The sequence below is a fragment of the Mobula hypostoma genome, chromosome X1, assembly GCF_963921235.1.
Source record: "Mobula hypostoma chromosome X1, sMobHyp1.1, whole genome shotgun sequence".
In the NCBI taxonomy this organism is placed as follows: Eukaryota; Metazoa; Chordata; class Chondrichthyes; order Myliobatiformes; family Myliobatidae; genus Mobula; species Mobula hypostoma.
This window is the reverse complement of record NC_086128.1, coordinates 14,886,377-14,905,932: the sequence shown is the minus strand read 5'-3', so window position 1 is coordinate 14,905,932 and position 19,556 is coordinate 14,886,377. Positions and strand designations below refer to the sequence as shown.

General features: G+C 49.9%; 1 protein-coding gene across 2 annotated transcripts in view; it reads left to right on the top strand.

Moving 5' to 3' along the window:
• LOC134340238 (uncharacterized) overlaps positions 1 to 18,996 on the top strand; it is a 62,606-nt gene extending 43,610 nt beyond the window's left edge. For both annotated transcript variants that reach the window (XM_063037238.1, XM_063037239.1), the window contains exon 5: positions 1,863 to 18,996. In XM_063037238.1, the coding sequence (XP_062893308.1) occupies positions 9,511 to 10,791 (1,281 nt within the window). In that variant the 5' untranslated portion in view covers positions 1,863 to 9,510 and the 3' untranslated portion in view covers positions 10,792 to 18,996. The remainder of the gene's footprint in view (positions 1 to 1,862) is intronic.
• Positions 18,997 to 19,556: the final 560 nt, after the last annotated feature.

Below are 19,556 nucleotides of genomic sequence, written 5' to 3'. Positions count from 1 at the left end.
TGATCGATCTGTCACGACGCACTGATGAGATCGCCCGGCCCAGACATACAGACACAAAATTGGCGTGTGTACAAACACACATACACACACACGCACACACACAGAAGATCACCGAGTCAACACATGCAGGGTCTCTTCACATCCATACAGACAGGAGATGCCTTGTGCATACACATACACGAGTTTGCTGTATCGACATACTAATGAGTCCACACTCATGCAGAAGTTCACTATGTTCACAGAGGAGATTGTTGTGTCTTCATACAGACAGGAGGATGCCACTAGTGGAAACACACTGGACATTACCATGTCCACACACAAGAGGCCACGGCGTGCGCGCAGACAGCAGACGTCGCTGTATCAATACGCACACCTAGAGCAGATTAATTTGTCCTCACACACAGATCACTGTGTCCACACATACAGGAGATCACCGCGTCTGCACACACACAGGAGATCACCATGTCCGCGCATGCACAGGTGATCGCCGTGTCCGCACACACAAGAAATTGCTGTCTGCACACCCACAAGAGTTCGCTGTGTCCATACACACAGAGGAGATCGCCGTGTCCGCACACACAAGAGATTGCCGTCTCAAGGCACACAGGAGATCACCGTGTCCACACACAAAAGATTGCTGTCCCCCCACACACAGGAGAGCACTGTGTCCACGCACACAGAGGAGATCACCGTGTCTGCGCACACACAGGTGACCACCGTGTCCACACACACAAAGGAAATCACCGCGCCCACACCTACACAGCGTCCACAGTCATATCACCGTGTTCACCAATTGACGTTTCTATAATGACAGGCCATTTCCGCATTCATATGAGATTAGTGTGTCCCCACACACAAGAGTTTGCTGCATTCACTGGTGCAAGTTAGAGCACCGCGGTTGCTAACACCGATCACTGCCTCTACCTGCACACATAGGATATCGGCGAGTCCGCACGGATACGCCATTTCTGTCGAGGCTGCACACAAAAAGGAGAGCACTGCGTGTGGAAGCACACAGCGGATCGCTACATCTAAGAACACACGAGATCGGTGTGACCACACACAATGGAAATCATCGTGATAATCGTGTGCACACACGCAGAGGAGATTGCCGTGTCGACACTGACAGGAATTTGCCGTGTAGACAGGTACAAAGTACACCGCTGTCTCTGCCTACAGAGTTCAGCGTGTCCAGGAACACACATCTGCGATGGTCGTGTTCACACCCATGTCCACAGATTTACCGGAGATCACCGTGTCCATACACATAGAGTAGTTCGCCACATTAGCAGACGCACTGGAGATGAACGCATATGCACACTCACAAGTGATCGTTGTCTCTCCAAACACGAGATTACCGCGTCAGCACACACACAGGTGATTGAGTGTTGCATCTGCAGGTAGACAGGTGTTCGTCAAGTCCGCACACATACACACCAAATTGGCATGTCTGCACGCACATAGAAGGACACATCACTGTGCTAGCACACACATGCAGAAATTCACTTATGTTCAAACTCATAGGAGATAGTTGATTCTTCACACACGCAGCAGAGCGCCGCGCGAGGAAACACACTGGACATCACCACGTCCACGCACAGGAGGTTTCACCGTCCACACACACAAGAGATCGCCATGTTCGCTCACACAGCAGGCAGCCACATTCACACACACTGGTGATTGCCATGTCCACGCACAGGAGATCGAGTGCTGCATCGGTAAATCCGCACACCAACACACAAGATTGACGCGAATGCACACACACACACATCACCGCATCCGCGCACATAATACCGTGTCCACATACATACAGGATTTCACTATGATCACCTACACACAGATCACTGTCTCTACACACACAGGAGATCTCCGTGTCTACACCATGGGAGAGCGCCGTGTCCACACGAATGAGAAATTTCAACGTCGACACACAGTGGAATCGACACAGACGCAGGAAGTTGCCGTGTACACAGGTACAAAGCAGAGCAACGTGTCCGCATACACAGATCACCGCCTGCACACACACGGGAGATCACCAAGTGGGAGTGGGAGCATTAGTGGTAGAGATGATCGGGGCAGCGGGAAAGGAGCGCCTGCGAGATACTGGGGGAAAGACTGACACGGGTAGCGGTTGCTGCATTGCGATGGCGACAAGGTTAATGGCTGTCAGCTGACGCTGGCTATCCACGGTGAGTTTATGGACGGCAGCCGCGAGAGCGAAAATCGCGGACACCTGACTTCGATTTTCTAGGGTAAGCTGTTGAGCAGTTGTGGCAAGGATGATACCTGTTCCTCCAGATGAGCATGGGCTTGTCGGCACGAGATTACCTGCTTCATTGCTTCAGTAACTTCACCCAGAGCAGATTCAATTGCCTGTAGCTTGTCCCCTACCTGACCAATGAGCCTATTCACGAGTGCAATAGCCGAATCTGCTGCGTTGCAGAGTCCGTGGCTGTGACTGAAGGAAATCGCTGTATTCACATACACAGGAGAGACCGTGCCCACACACACGCATGAAATCGCCATATCCACACCCAAGGAAATTCGCACGTCCACAAATGCAAAGGTAGGTGGTCAATGTGTCCATGCGCACACAAGCGATTACCATGTTCATGCACTCATGCAGGAGGTCGCCGTGTCCACACACACATTAGGTCACTATGCAGACACATACAGGAAATCACGGTGTACACACACACGTCGGCGATCTCCAATTTTTGCTTCCTTAATTGTGCATGATATCACACACACAGAAGATTGTCACGTTGGCACGCACAGAAGATCGCGGATTCCCCGCACACAGTAGATCGCTGTGTCCACACACACAGCACATCACTGCGTCCACACACGCATATGAGATCGCCTTGTCCACACACAAGGAGATCCGCACGTCCACAAATGCGCAGGTGATCACCGTGTCCACACACAGAAATCGTCACGTCCCCACGCACAGCAGATCCGCGAATCCACACAGCAACCTTCTGTGTGTGTGTGTGTGTGTGGACATGGCGAAACCACTTTGAAGAGAGCTATCCTTTCAATCAGGTCCGCACTCAAGTTTAAAAAAGAGAGAACTTAAAGTCAGTTTTTCGGAATTGGACTTCAGCCAGTCATTGAGCAGGGTTCATTAGAAAGGGCAAGTAAAATAACACAAGTTCGAGAGGAACGGCCATTGTAAGTGGGTCACTGTTTGGAGTGGCTTTGGCTAGATTAGGGTTGGGCGAGGTAAAGTATCTGGCAAGTTTCGCTCTTTGTTCTTAATTCTTCATTTCTCGTTTGTTAGGGCAGAATAGTGCAGTGAGAATGGCTCCAGGGGTGGTGTTTTGTACTCTGTATGAAATGTGGGAATTCTGGGAGACCTCCATTCCACCGGTTAAACACATCTGCACTGGGTGCACCGAGCTGCAGCTCGATGACCTTCGGGTCATACGAAGGAGCGGACAGTAGGAGCTACAGGGAGGTAGTCACCCCTAGACTGCAGGAGACCGGTAACTGGGTGACTGTCAGGAAGAGGAAGGGAAATGAACAGCCAGTGCAGAGTACCCCTGTGGCCGTTTCCAAAGGTATATACTTACAAACAGGTATATAGGTATATCAGTTTAGATACTGTTGAGGGGGACGACCTACCAGGGGACAGCCGCGGTGACCGGGTCTCCGGCACTTAGTCTGGTGCTGTTGCTCAGAAGAGAAGAGAGGTGAAAAGGACTGTAGTGGTGATAAGCGATTCCACAGTCAGAGGAACAGAGACGCGATTCTGTGGGCTTGATAGACACCTCGATGGTAGGTTGTCTCCCAGATGACAGCATCAGGTATGTGTCGGATCGGGTCCATGGGATTCTAAAGGGGAGAGTGAGCAGCCAGAAGTCTTGGTACACACCAGTGACAGAGGTAGAAAAGGTGAGGACATCCTGAAGGGGGATTTTAAGGAGTTAGGTAGAAAGTTCAAATACAGAACCTCCAGAGAACAGATCTTTGGATTGCTGCCTGTGCCACGCGGCATTGAGGGTAAGAATAGGATGGTTTGGCAAATGAATGCATGGTTGAGGAACTGGGGAAGGGAGCAGGGTTCAGATTTATGGATCATTTGGACCCCTTCTGCGGAAGGTCCAACCTATACAAAAGGGACACGTTACACCTGAACCCGAGGGGGACCAATATCATTGTGGGCAAGTCTGCTACAGTTATTCAGGAGGATTTAAACTGATTTGGCAGGGGCATGGGAACCGGAGTGATAGTTGTGAGGATGAGGTAGTTGGCTTACAAACAGGGGCAGTGTGCAGTGAGACTCCGAGCAAGGAGAGGCTGATGATAGGGCAAAATTGCAGTCAACAGGATGAGTTGCAATGTAAAAGGTGGACAAAATTGAAAAGGGAGAATGCAGGACTGAAAGTGTTATATCTGAATGTGCACAGTATACGGAATAAGGTAGATGATCTTGTAGCGCAGATACAGGTTGGTATGTATGATATTGTGTACATCACTGAATCATGGCTGAAAGAAGATTATGGCTGGGAGCTTAACGTCCAAGTATACACATTGTGTCGAAAGGACATGCCGGGGGCGGGGGTGGCTCTGTTGATAAAATATGAAATTCAGTCATTGGAAAGAGGTGACCTAGGGTCAGAAGGAGTTGAATTGTCGTGAGTATGTGTGTAAAGCTAAGGAACTGCAAGGGTAAAAAGACCTTGATGTTGTATACAGATCCCAAACATTTGCAACAATGTGCTCTACAAATTACAACGGGAGATAGAAAATGCATGCCAAAAGGGCAATGTTACAACAGTCATAGTTGATTTCAATATGCAGGTGGATCGGGAAAATCAGGTTGGTGCTGGATCCCAAGAGGGGGAATCTGTAGCATGCCTATGAGATAGCTTTTAGGAGCAGCTCATAGTTGAGCCCACTAGTGGATCAGCTATTCTGGATTGGCTGTTGTGCAATGAACTGGAATTGATGAGAGAGCTTAAGGTAAAGGACCCTTTGGGGAAAAGTGATCATGATACAATTCATCCTGTGATTTGAGAAAGGAAGCTAATCTCAGATATTTCAGTATTACAGTGGAGTAAAGGGAATAACAGAGGCATGAGAGCAGAGCTGGTCAAAATTGATTGGAAAAGAACACCGGCAGGGATGATGGCAGAGTAGTAAAGTCTGGAATTTCAGGAAGCAATTTGGAAGGAGCAGGATATATATATCCCAAAGATGAAGAAATATTCTAAAGACAGCATGACACAACTGTGGCTGACAAGAGAAGTCAACCCGAACATAAAAGCCTAAGAAAGGGCATATAATATAGTAAACATTAGTGGGAATTTAGAAATCAATAGAAGGCAGCTGACAAAGTCACTAAAAAGAAAAAGATGGAGTACCAAGGTTGGCTAACCAGTAGTATTAAAGAAGACACCAAACATTTCTTCAGATGCATAATGTGTAAAAGAGAGGAGAGAGTGGATATCGGACCGCTGGAAAACAATGTTGGAGAGAGAGTAATGGAGTGCAAGGGAATGTCGGATGAACTGAATAAGTATGTTGCATCAGTCCTCACTCTGGAAGACACTAATAGTATGCCGAAAGTGCGAGAGTATTGGGGGCTGAAGTATATGAAGGTGCCATACTAGGGAGAAGATTCTTGGGAAACTGAAAGGTCTATAGATAGGTACGTCACCTGGACCAGATGGTATGCACCCCAGGGTTCTGAAAGAGGAGGCTGAAGAGATTGTGGAAGGATTAGAAATGATCTTTCAAGGATCAATTGATTTTTGGCATGGTTCTGGGGGAATACAAAATTGCAAATGCCGCTCCAGTGTTCCAGAAGGGAGAGAGGCAGGAGAAAGTACATTATAGGTCAGTTAGTCTGACCTCAGTGGTTGTGAAGATGTTGGCATTGATTGGTAAGGATGTGGTTTCGGGGTACTTGGAGGAACATGATAAAATGTTCCACTCAAGAGAAAATCTTGCCTAACAAACTTGTTGGATTTCTTTGCAGAAATAATAAGCAGGATATAAAAATGGGAATTGGTTGATGTTGTGTGCTTGGATTTTCAAACGCCACACAAGAGTCTGCAAAACAAGTTAAGAGCTCATGGTATTACGAAAGATGCCAGCATGGGTAAAGCAGTAGCTGATTTAGGCAAAGAGTTGGAATAAAGGGAGCCTTCTATGATTGGCTGCTGTGGACGAGTCATGTTTAACACGGTTCTCTGTTGGGACCGATTCATTTTACGTTACATGTCAATTATTTGGATGACCGAATTGGTAGATTTGTGGTCACATTTGCTGATGACGTGAAGATAGGTGAAGGGGCGTGTATTTGTTGGGAAGTAGAGAAGCTACAAAAGGATTTAGACAGATTAGGAGAATGGTCAAAGAAGTGGCAGATGGAATACAGTGTCGGGAAGTGTATAGTCATGCACTTTATAGTCAGAAAAATAACATGGTAGAGTACTTATGTAAATAGAGAGAAAATTCAAAAATCTGAGGTACAAAGGCACGTGGGCGTCCTTGTGCAGAATTCCATAAAGGTTAATTTTCAGGTTGAATTGATGGTGAGGAAGGCAAATGAGATGTTAGCATTCATTTCAAGAGGACTTGAATATAAAATCAATGATGTAATGTTCAGATCTTATAAAACACTGGTGAATCCTCTCTTGTAGTATTGTGAGCAGTGTTGAGCCGCTTATCTGGGAAAGGGTGTGCTGACTTTGGAGAGGGTTCAAAGGAGGTTCACCAAAATGATTCCAAGATTGAACAGCTTGTCATATGAAGAGTGTTTCATGGCTCTGGTCCTATATTCTTTGGTATTCAAAACAATGATGGGTAACCTCATTGAAAACCACTGAATGGTGAAAGGCCTCGATAGATTGGATGTGGAGAGGATACTTCCTGTGGTAGGAGAGTCTAAGGCCAAAGGACACAGACTCAGAATGGAGGGGCGTCCTTTTAGAATGGAGATCTAAAGTTGTGAATCTGAGGAATTCCTTGCAACAGGCGGCTGTGGAGGCGAAGTAATAAGGCATATTGAAGACAGAATTTGGTAGATTTTTGATTAGTCAGGGCATGAAGCAATACGGCAGGGGGTGGGGGGGGGGAGGCAGGAGATTGGGGCTGAGAGGGAAAATGGATCAGCCATGATGAAATGGCGGAGCACCTCGATGGGCCAAATGGCCTAAATCTGCTCCGATATCTTATGGTCTCGTCTGCCGCGCCTGCGCACACACAGTGAGAGGCGGCGTCTGCGTACACACATAGGAGATTACTGGGTCGGTATACACACAGCAGATTACCGTATTTACAAACACACAGGAGATCCACGTGGACAAACCAACACACAAACACACACACACAGAAGATCGCCTTCTCCACACACAGATCGCCTGTCCATGCGCAATGAGATTGTGGCGCCCACAAACGCACAGGTGGTCACCGTGTCAACACACAGCAGATCATTGCTTCCACACGGACATACCTCCTTGTCTGCCACGCCCATGCATATACATTAGATAACCACTTCTGTGCATCCGCACAAAAAGAGGAGATCCCCTTGTCCACACTCACAGAGGAGATCGTCGCGTCCAAACACACAGTACATCTCTATGCCCACACACACACACACAAGATCGTCGTGTCCATACTCAAAGAGATTTGCTGCGTCCACAAGTGCACAAGAGATCACTGTGTCCACACACACAGAAGATTGCTATGTCCATGCACACAGGAGGTCACCGTGTCCACACGCACACTCAAGAAATTGCAGTGCCCCCCCCCCCACACACACGCTGGAGATCACCATGTCCACAGCACACAGGAGATCGCCGTGTCCACACTCAAGGAGAATGCTGCGTCCACAGAGGCACATTATATAGCTGTGTCCAGACACACAGAACAGGTGATCGCCGAGTCCATGGGCATATAGGACTTTGCCACGTTTGCACGTGCAAAAGATCGCCCATTCTGAAAAGATCGTCACATCTGCTTGCATGCGCACGCACACACGTCATTTCATTGATCGTCAAGTCTGCACACACACAGCAGAGCGCCGCTTGCGCAAACACGGAGGCTATCGCCCCGTCCACATACACACAGGAGATCGGCGTGTCCATATACACACAGGGGATTACCGTGGCAACACTGACAGCAGGTCTCTGCGTCCACATACACACAGGAGATCGTCGTGTCCACGCACACAGGACATTGCCGTATACACCCGTACAAGGGAGAACGACGTGTCCACACTCACAGTGCACCGAGTCCACACACAAAGAGATCGAAGAGTACGCACGCACGAAATCGCCGCGTGTGCAGACACACAGGATCACGCCCCATCCATGTACACAGAAGATCACCATGTCAACTGACACACAGATCGCCGTGTTCCCCCCCCCCCACACACAGATCAATAATTCCATATACAAACAGAAGATTACCCTACCAACACCCACAGGGGGTTCGCCGTGTCTGCGTACACAGGAGATCGCCGTGTTCCCACACACATATGAGACCACTGTGTCCACGCACAATGAGACTGCGCATCCACAGATGCACAAGAAGTTATCATGTCCAATCACACAGGAGATCGTTGCGTCAACAAATATACAGGAGATTTGTGGCCACACAAACACGGGAGATTCCCAGGTCCGAATGCACAGGAGATCACTGTGCCCATGCACACAGAAGTTCGCTCTATCTCCACATACGTGGGAGGTCGTCATGCCCACGCTCACACGCATACAGTAGGTTACCATGTCCACACGCACACACACATACTGTTCACGTGTACAGGAGATCGCTGTGTCCACTCTCACAGGAGATAAACCGCGTTCAGATATACAGGAGAGAGCTGTGATCATATACACACACAGGAGGTCATGCAATCTATGCACACAGAAGAGGTGGCCGTATCCACACAAAGTCGTCGTGTCCACACACATATGCACACATGAAAAATAGGCGTGTCCACGGACATACAAGAGATCGCCATCTCCACACTCAAGTAGATCACCGCATCCAGCAATGCACAGGAGATCGCTGCATCCGCACACACATAGATACATAGGAAAACGGCGTGTGCGCACATGTAGGAGATTGCTGTGGTCACACACACACAATATCGTCGTGTCCACACTCCAGGAGATAGCGGAATCCATACTCACAGTAGATCACCATCTCCGCATACACAGAGGGGATTTGTGTTCACAGAAACACAGAAGATCGCTAAGTCCATACCCACACATACAGAAGGTTACCGTGTCCCCACACACACACGGAAGATTAGGGCATGTTCACACTCAAGGAAATCGCGGCGTCCACACACACAGTAGATCACCATGTTCACATACTTAGAGGAGATTGAAATGTCCACACACAGATCACCGTGTCTACACACACATGCATACAGAAGGCTGCCGCGACCACACACACGCACGCAGGAGATAGTTGTGTCCACAATAAAGAAGACCGTTGCGTCCACAAACGAACGAGACCGCTGTGTCCACAGTCACACAAGATATCACCATGTCCACAGAAACACAGGAGATCACCATGTCCACAGAAACACAGGAGATCACCATGTCCACAGGAACACTGGAGATCTTGGAGTCCACGCACACACACAAAAGATCGCCGTGGGCACAGTCAAGGAGAGCGTGGCGCCCACACACACACACACACACAGTAGATCACCATGTTCACATGCACAGCACAGATCTACGTGTCCACACACGCACAGGAGATCAACGGGTCCGTACACAGACAACAGAACAGCGTATTCTACAGACACTGTTGGTCTCCTGGTCCACACACAGAGGAGTTCACGATCTCCAGGTCGCATACACACAGGATATCGCTGCGTCCGCAGAGATAGAGCACGGGAGCTTGCCCTATCCACACGCACACAGGGACGCGCCCTGTCCACACACACACACACACACAGCAGATCATAAAGTTCACACGCAGATGTCTGTCATAAACAGGATCCCCTTGTCCACAAACACAGAGGAAATTGCCACATTCAAGGAGATCGCTGCGTCACAAGCGCACGGGGGATCTCTATGTCCGCAAACACAGAGACATGGGAGACGGTCCTCTCTACGTGCCCACAAGTGGATGCCACGTTCGCGCACGCACATGAGATCTTTGCGTCTGCCTACACAGAGGAGAACATCGCATGCGCATTCACACGGGAGTTCGCTCCGTCCGGACACACAGCCGATTGCCCCGACCACACACCCAGAGGAGGTCATCCTCTCGACACACAGACATACAGTAGGCTGCCCTGTCCTCATATGCACACACGCACAAACACTGGAGATCACCACCTGCACATACACAGGGATCACGACATGCACACGCTCACAGGAGATTGCGGCAAACCACACATATAGCTCAACCTGTTCACATACAGAGAACAGATGGACATCTCCATACACAGGGGATCGCCGTGTCCACGCACAGACAAATAGAAAGTTGCCTTGGATAGCCCGGACACACACACACGCGGAGGAGATAGTCGTGTCCAAACGCAAGGAGATCGCCGTGTTCCCACACATGTACATGCCCAGAATAGATCGACGTATCAGCACACAAACTGCAGATCGCCATCTCCACACTCATGGAGATGCTGTGTCACAAACGCACGGGAGATCGCTTTGTCCGAACATGCAGAGACACATGAGATTCTCTTATCCGCATACATACAGGAGAACTCCCAAACGAAACGCGCACAGATCTTACTATCGGCACGCACAAAGGAGATCCTCGTATCCGCACGGGCACAGGAGATCCTCCTTTCCATAAACACACAGGAGATCCTCCTATCGGCACGGACACAGAAGATTTTCAAATCCGTAAGCTCACAGGAGATCCCCCTATCAGCACGCACACCGGAGATAATCCTATCGACACGAACACCGGAGATCCTCCTATTGGTACGCACACAGGAGATACTGCTATCCGCACACGCACAGGAGATCCTCCTATCTGTAAGCACACAGGACATCATCCTATCGGCACGCACAAAAGAGATCCTCCTATCTGCACACACAAAGGTAATCATCCCATTCTAAAGTGCATAGCAGATCTTCCCATCCGTACACACACAGGAGGTCCTCCTTTCCGCACACATACTGGAGATAATCCCTTCCACACGCACACAGGAGATCCTCCTATCGGCAAACACTCAGGAGATCCTCCCGTAGGTAAGCACACAGAAGTTCCTCCCATCAGCTCACACACAGGAGATCCTCCTATCGGCACGAACACAGGGGATCCTCTCATCCTAAAGCACAGAGGAGATCCTGCTACCCACACGCACACAGGAAATCCTCCTATCCGCACACACACAGAAGATCCTCCTATCGGAAAGCACACAGGAGATCCTCCTATCCGCCCACACGCAGGACATCCCCCTACCCGCAGGACATCCCCCTACCCGCACGCACACTGGAGAACCTTCCATCGGCAAGCATACATGGGATCCCCCTATCGGTACGCACACAGGAGATCCTCCTATCAACACACACACAGGAAATCTCCTATCAGCACACTCACATGAGATCCTCCCAGACGTAAGCACACAGGAGATCCTCCTATCCGAAAGCAGACAGGATATCCTCCTATTCACACGCACACAAGGAGATTCTCCAAGACACACAGGCACTGGATATCCTCCCATTCTAAAGCACACAGAAGTTCCTCCCATCAGCTCACACACAGGAGATCCTCCGATCCACACGAACACAGGAGATCCCCCTATCCACACAGAGAGGAGATCCTCCTATCCAAACACACACTGGAGATCCCCCGTCCACACATACAGGAGATCCCCCTATCCATACACACAGGAAGGGACCCCTATCCAAACAGACAGTAGATCCTCATACCCACACGAACGCAGGAGATCCTCCAATTGACACGAAACAGAAGATCATCCAATCCACACGCAGACAGAAGATCCTCCTATTCCTACGCACAGGAGATTCTCCTATCCACACACACAGGAGATCTTCCTATCCTTACACACAGAAGAGATCCTTCTGTCCGCACACACACACAGAAGATCCTCCTATCCACAACCCCACAGGAGATCGTCCTATCAATAAGCACACAGGAGATTCTCCTATCCGTACGCAGACAGGAGATCTTCATTCCTAAAGCACACAGGGGATTTACCTATCCACATGCACACAGGCAATCCTCCTATCCATAAGCAAATAGGAGATTGTCCTAACCATACGCTAACAGGAAATCCTTCCATCCTATCAGCACGCACACTGGATATCTTCCTATCAACACACGGACAGGAGATCCTCCCATCCTAAAGCAAAAGGGAGATCCCCCTATCCGCAAACACACAGGAGAACCTCCACTAGCACAGGCAGATCCTCCTATCCACATGAACACAGGAGATCCTCATATCCGCACGCACAGAGGAGATCCTCCTATCCGCATGCATACAGGAGATCCTCCCATCCTAATGCACACAGACGATTCTCCTATACATAAGCAAATAGGAGATCGCCCTAACCACACGCAAACAGGAAATCCTTCCATCCTTATGCACAGCAGATCCTCCTATCGGAATGCACACAGGACTTTCCTCCCATCCACCCACAGACGATACTCCTATCCACACGCACTGAGGATATCCTCCCATCCGCACACAGGAGATCCCCCTATCCACACAGACAGGAGATCCCCCTAACCACACAGACCGGAGATCCCCCTATCCACACGAACTCAGGAGATCCCCCTATCCACACAGACAGCAGATCCCCCTATCCATACAAACACAGTAGATCCTGCTATCAGCACACACAGGAGATCCTCCTATCCGAAAGCACACAGGAGATCCCCCTATCCACACAGACAGGAGATCCCCCTATCCACATGAATACAGGATATCCCCCTATCCACACAGACAGGAGATCCCCCTATCCACACGAACTCAGGAGATCCTCCAATCCACACGAGCGCAGGAGATCATCCTATCCACACGTAGACAGGAGATCCTCCTATCCAGAAGCACAGAATATATCCCCCAAATAGCACGCACACAGTAGATACGCCTATCCTAAAGCACCCAGGAGATCCTCCTATCCGCACGCACACAGGAGATCCTCCCATCCTGAAGCACACACGGGATTTTCCTATCCGCATGCACACAGGTGATCCTCCTATCTATAAGCAAATAGGAGATCGCCCTAACCACATGCAAACAGGAAATCCTTCCATCCTTATGAACAGGAGATCCTCCTATCGGAATGCACAGAGGACTTTCATCCCATCCACACACAGACGATACTCCTATCCACACGCACTGAAGATATCCTCCCATCTGCACACAGGAGATCCCTCTACCACACAGACAGGAGATCACCCTATCCACACGAACACAGGAGATCACCCTATCCACACAGACAGGAGATCCCCCTATCCACACAGACAGGAGATCCCCCTATCCACACACACAGGAGATCCACCATACACACAGAGAGGAGATCCTCCTAACCACACACACTGGAGATCCCTCATGCACACATACAGGAGATCCCCCTATCCACGCAGACAGCAGATCCCCCTATCCACATGAACACAGGAGATCTTCCTATCCTTACACACGGAGGAGATCCTTCTGTCCGCACACACACAGAAGATCCTCCTATCCACAACCCCACAGGAGATCCTCCTATCAATAAGCACACAGGAGATTCTCCTATCCGCACGCAGACAGAAGATCCTCATTCCTAAAGCACACAGGGGATTTACCTATCCACATGCACACAGGCGATCCTCCTATCCATAAGCAAATAGGAGATCGTCCTAACCATACGCTAACAGGAAATCCTTCCATCCTATCAGCACGCACACTGGATATCTTCCTATCCACACACGGACAGGAGATCCTCCCATCCTAAAGCAAAAGGGAGATCCCCCTATCTGCAAACACACAGGAGAACCTCCACTAGTACAGGCAGATCCTCCTATCCGCATGCATACAGGAGATCCTCCCATCCTAATGCACACAGACGATTCTCCTATACATAAGCAAATAGGAGATCGTCCTAACCACACGCAAACAGAAAATCCTTCCATCCTTATGCACAGGAGAACCTCCTATCAGAATGCACACAGGACTTTCCTCCCATCCACACACAGACGATACTCCTATCCACACGCACTGAGGAGAACCTCCCATCCGCACACAGGAGATCCCTCTATCCACACAGACAGGAGATCCCCCTATCCACACAGACAGGAGATTACCCTATCCACACACACAGGAGATCCTCCTATCCACACACACAGGAGATCCCCCAATCCACACAGACAGGAGATCCCCCTATCCTTACACACAGAGAAGATCCTTCTGTCCGCACACACACAGAAGCTCCTCCTATCCACAACCCCACAGGAAATCCTCCTATCAATAATCACACAGGAGATCCTCCTATCCACACACAGACAGGAGATCCTCCCATCCTAAAGCAAAAGGGAGATCCTCCTATCCGCAAGCACACAGGAGATCCTCCACTGGCACAGAGCAGATCCTCCTATCCACACGAACACAGGAGATCCTCATATCCGCACGCACACAAGAGGTCCTCCTATCCGCATGCATACAGGAGATCCTCCCAACCGTAAGCACACAGGAGATCCTCCCATCCTAAAGCACACAGGGGATTTTCCTATCCCCATGCACACAGGCGATACTCCAATCCAAAAGCAAATAGGAGATCCTCCGATCCATGCGCATACAGGAGATCCCCTTATCCGCACGCACACGAGATCCTCCTATCCGCATGCATACAGGAGATCCTCCTACCCACAGGCACACAGGAGATCATCCCATTCTAAAGCACACAGGAGATTTTCCTATCCACATGCACACAGGCGATCCTCCTATCTATAAGCAAATAGGAGATCATCCTAACCACACGCAAACAGGAAATCCTTCCATCCTTATGCACCTTAGATCCTCCTATTGGAATACACACAGGATCTTCCTCCCATCCCCATACAGACGATACTCCTATCGACACACACTGAGGATATCCTCCCATCCGCACTCAGGAGATCCCCCTATCCACACAGAGAGGAGATCCCCCTATCGACACAGACAGGAGATCCCCCTATCCTCACAGACAGTAGCTCTCCTATCCACACAAACTCAGGAGATCCTCCAATCCAGACGAACTCAGGAGATCATCCTATCCACACGCAGACAGGAGATCCTCCTATCCGTATGCACACAATATATCCCCCAAATAGCACGCACACAGTAGATACGCCTATCCTAAAGCACACAGGAGATCCTCCTATCCGCACGCACAGGAGGTCCTCCTATCCACACACACACAGGAGATCCTTCTGTCCACACACACACAGAAGATCCTCCTATCCACAACTCCACAGGAGATCCTCCTATTAATAGGCACACAGATCCTACTATCCGCATGCAGACAGGAGATCCTCCCATCCTAAAGCACACAGGGGATTTTCCTATCCGCATGCACACAGGCGATCCACCTATCTATAAGCAAATAGCAGATCGTCCTAACCACACGCAAACAGGAATCCCTTCAATCCTTATGCACAGTAGATCATCCTATCGGAATGCACACAGGACTTTCCTCCCATCCACACACAGACGATACTCCTATCCACATGCACTGAGGATATCCTCCCATCCGCACACAGGAGATCCCCCTATCCACACAGACAGGAGATCCCCCTAACCACACAGACAGGAGATCCTCCTATCCACACACAGACTGGAGATCCCCCATGCACACATATAGGAGATCCCCCTATCCACACGGACACAGTAGATCCTGCTATCCACACAGACAGGAGATATCCCTATCCACACAGACAGGAGATCCCCCTATCCAACAGACAGCAGATCCTCCTATCTGCACGAACTCAGCAGATCCGCCAATCCACAAGAGCGCAGGAGACATCCTATCCACATGTAGACAGGAGATGCTCCAATCCTGAAGCACACAGGGGATTTTCCTATCCGCATGCACATAGGCGATCCTCCTATCCATAAGCAAATAGGAGATCGTCCTAACCACACGCAAACAGGAAATCCTTCCATCCTTATGCACAAGAGATCCTCCAATTGGAATGCACACAGGACTTTCCTCCCACCTACACACAGACGATACTCCTATCCACACGCACTGAGGAAATCCTGCCATCTGCACACAGGAGATCCAACTATCCACACAGACAGGCGATCACTCTATCCAAACAGACAGGAGGTCTCCCTATCCACACAGACAGGAGGTCCCCCTATCCACACAGACAGGAGGTCCCCCTATCCACACAGACAGGAGATCCTCCTATCCACACAGACAGGAGATCCTCCTATCCACACGAACACAGGAGATCCCCCTATCCACACGAACACAGGAGATCCCCCTATCCACACAGAGAGGAGATCCTCCTATCCACACACACACTGGAGATCCCCCATGCACGCATACAGGTTATCCCCCTATCCACGCACACAGGAGATCCCCCTATCCATGCAGACAGGAGATCCCCCTATCCACACAAACACAGGAGATCCCTCTATCCACACAGACAGCAGATCCCACTATCCACATGAACACAGTAGATCCTGCTATCCACACACACAGGAGATCCCCCTATCCACACGGACAGTAGCTCTCCTATCCACATGAACTCAGGAGATCATCCTATCCACAGAGACAGTAGATCCCTCTATCCACACAGACAGCAGATCCCCCTATCCACACGGACACAGTAGATCCTGCTATCCACACACACAGGAGATCCCCCTATCCACGCAGACAGCAGATCCCCCTATCCACATGAACACAGGAGATCCCCCTATCGACACAGACAGTAGCTCTCCTATCTACATGAACGCAGGAGATCCTCCAATTGACACGAAACAGAAGATCATCCAATCCACACGCAGACAGAAGATCCTCCTATTCCTACGCACAGGAGATCCTCCTATCCACACACACAGATCTTCCTATCCTTACACACAGAGGAGATCCTTCTGTCCGCACACACACAGAAGATCCTCCTATCCACAACCCCACAGGAGATCCTCCTATCAATAAGCACACAGGAGATTCTCCTATCCGCACGCAGACAGAAGATCCTCATTCCTAAAGCACACAGGGGATTTACCTATCCACATGCACACAGGCGATCCTCCTATCCATAAGCAAATAGGAGATCGTCCTAACCATACGCTAACAGGAAATCCTTCCATCCTATCAGCACGCACACTGGATATCTTCCTATCCACACACGGACAGGAGATCCTCCCATCCTAAAGCAAAAGGGAGATCCCCCTATCCGCAAACACACAGGAGAACCTCCACTAGCACAGGCAGATCCTCCTATCCACATGAACACAGGAGATCCTCATATCCGCACGCACAGAGGAGATCCTCCTATCCGCATGCATACAGGAGATCCTCCCATCCTAATGCACACAGACGATTCTCCTATACATAAGCAAATAGGAGATCGCCCTAACCACACGCAAACAGGAAATCCTTCCATCCTTATGCACAGCAGATCCTCCTATCGGAATGCACACAGGACTTTCCTCCCATCCACCCACAGACGATACTCCTATCCACACGCACTGAGGATATCCTCCCATCCGCACACAAGAGATACCCCTATCCACACAGACCGGAGATCCCCCTATCCACACGAACACAGAAGATTCTCCTATCCACACGAACTCAGGAGATCCCCCTATCCACAGAGACAGCAGATCCCCCTATCCATACGAACACAGTAGATCCTGCTATCAACACACACAGGAGATCCTCCTATACACACAGCCAGGAGATCCTCCTATCCGAAAGCACACAGGAGATCCCCCTATCCACACAGACAGGAGATCCCCCTATCCACACAAACTCAGGAGATCCTCCAATCCACACGAGCGCAGGAGATCATCCTATCCACACGTAGACAGGCGATCCCCCTATCCACACGGACAGTAGATCCTCCTATCCACACGAACTCAGGAGATTCTCCAATCCACACGAACCCAGGAGATCATCCTATGCACATGCAGACAGGAGATCCTCCTATCCACGCAGACAGGAGATCCTCCTATCCACGCAGACAGGAGATCCCCCTATCCACACGAACTCAGGAGATTCTCCAATCCACACGAACTCAGGAGATCATCCTATCCACACGCAGACAGGAGATCCTCCCATCCTGAAGCACACAGGGGATTTTCCTATCCACAAGCACACAGGAGATCCTCCACTGGCACAGGCAGATCCTCCTATCAACACAAACACAGGAGATCCTCATATCCGCATGCATACAGGAGATCCTCCTATCCACACAGACAGGAGATCCCCCTATCCACACGAACACATGAGATCCCCCTATCCACACACACATGAGATCCCTATATCCACACAGACAAGAGATCCTCCTATCCGAAAGCACACAGAGATCCTCCTATCCACACGAACACAGGAGATCTTCCTATCCACACACAAACAGGAGATCCTCCCATCCTAAAGCAAAAAGGAGATCCTCCTATCCGCAAACACACAGGAGATCTTCCACTGGCACAGAGCAGATCCTCCTATCCACACGAACACAGAAGATCCTCATATCCGCAAACACACAGAAGATCCTCGTATCAATAACACGCAGCAGATCCACCTATCCGCGCGCAGACAGGAGATCCTCCCATCCTGAAGCACACAGGGGATTTTCCTATCCGCATGCACACAGGCGATCCTCCTATCCATAAGCAAATAGGAGATCGTCCTAACCACACGCAAACAGGAAATCCTTCCATCCTTATGAACAGGAGATCCTCCTATCGGAATGCACACAGGACTTTCCTCCCATCCACACACAGACGATACTCCTATCCACACGCACTGAGGATATCCTCCCATCCGCACACAGGAGATCCCCCTATCCACACAGAAAGGAGATCCCCCTATCCACACACACAGGAGATCCCCCTATCCACACAGACAGTAGATCCTCCTATCCACACAAACTCAGGAGATCCTCCAATCCACACGAACTCAGGAGATCATCCTATCCACACACAGACAGGAGATCCTCCTATCCATATGCACACAATATATCCCCCAAATATCACGCACACAGTAGATACGCCTATCCTAAAGCACACAGGAGATCCTCCTATCCGCACGCACAGGAGATCCTCCTATCCACACAGACAGGAGATCCGCCTATCCACACACACAGAAGATCCTACTACCCACAACCCCACAGGAGATCCTCCTATTAATAGGCACACAGATCCTCCTATCCGCATGCAGACAGGAGATCCTCCCATCCTAAAGCACACAGGGGATTTTCCTATCCGCATGCACACAGGCGATCCACCTATCTATAAGCAAATAGCAGATCGTCCTAACCACACGCAAACAGGAATCCCTCCAATCCTTATGCACAGTAGATCATCCTATCGGAATGCACACAGGACTTTCCTCCCATCCACACACAGACGATACTCCTATCCACATGCACTGAGGATATCCTCCCAT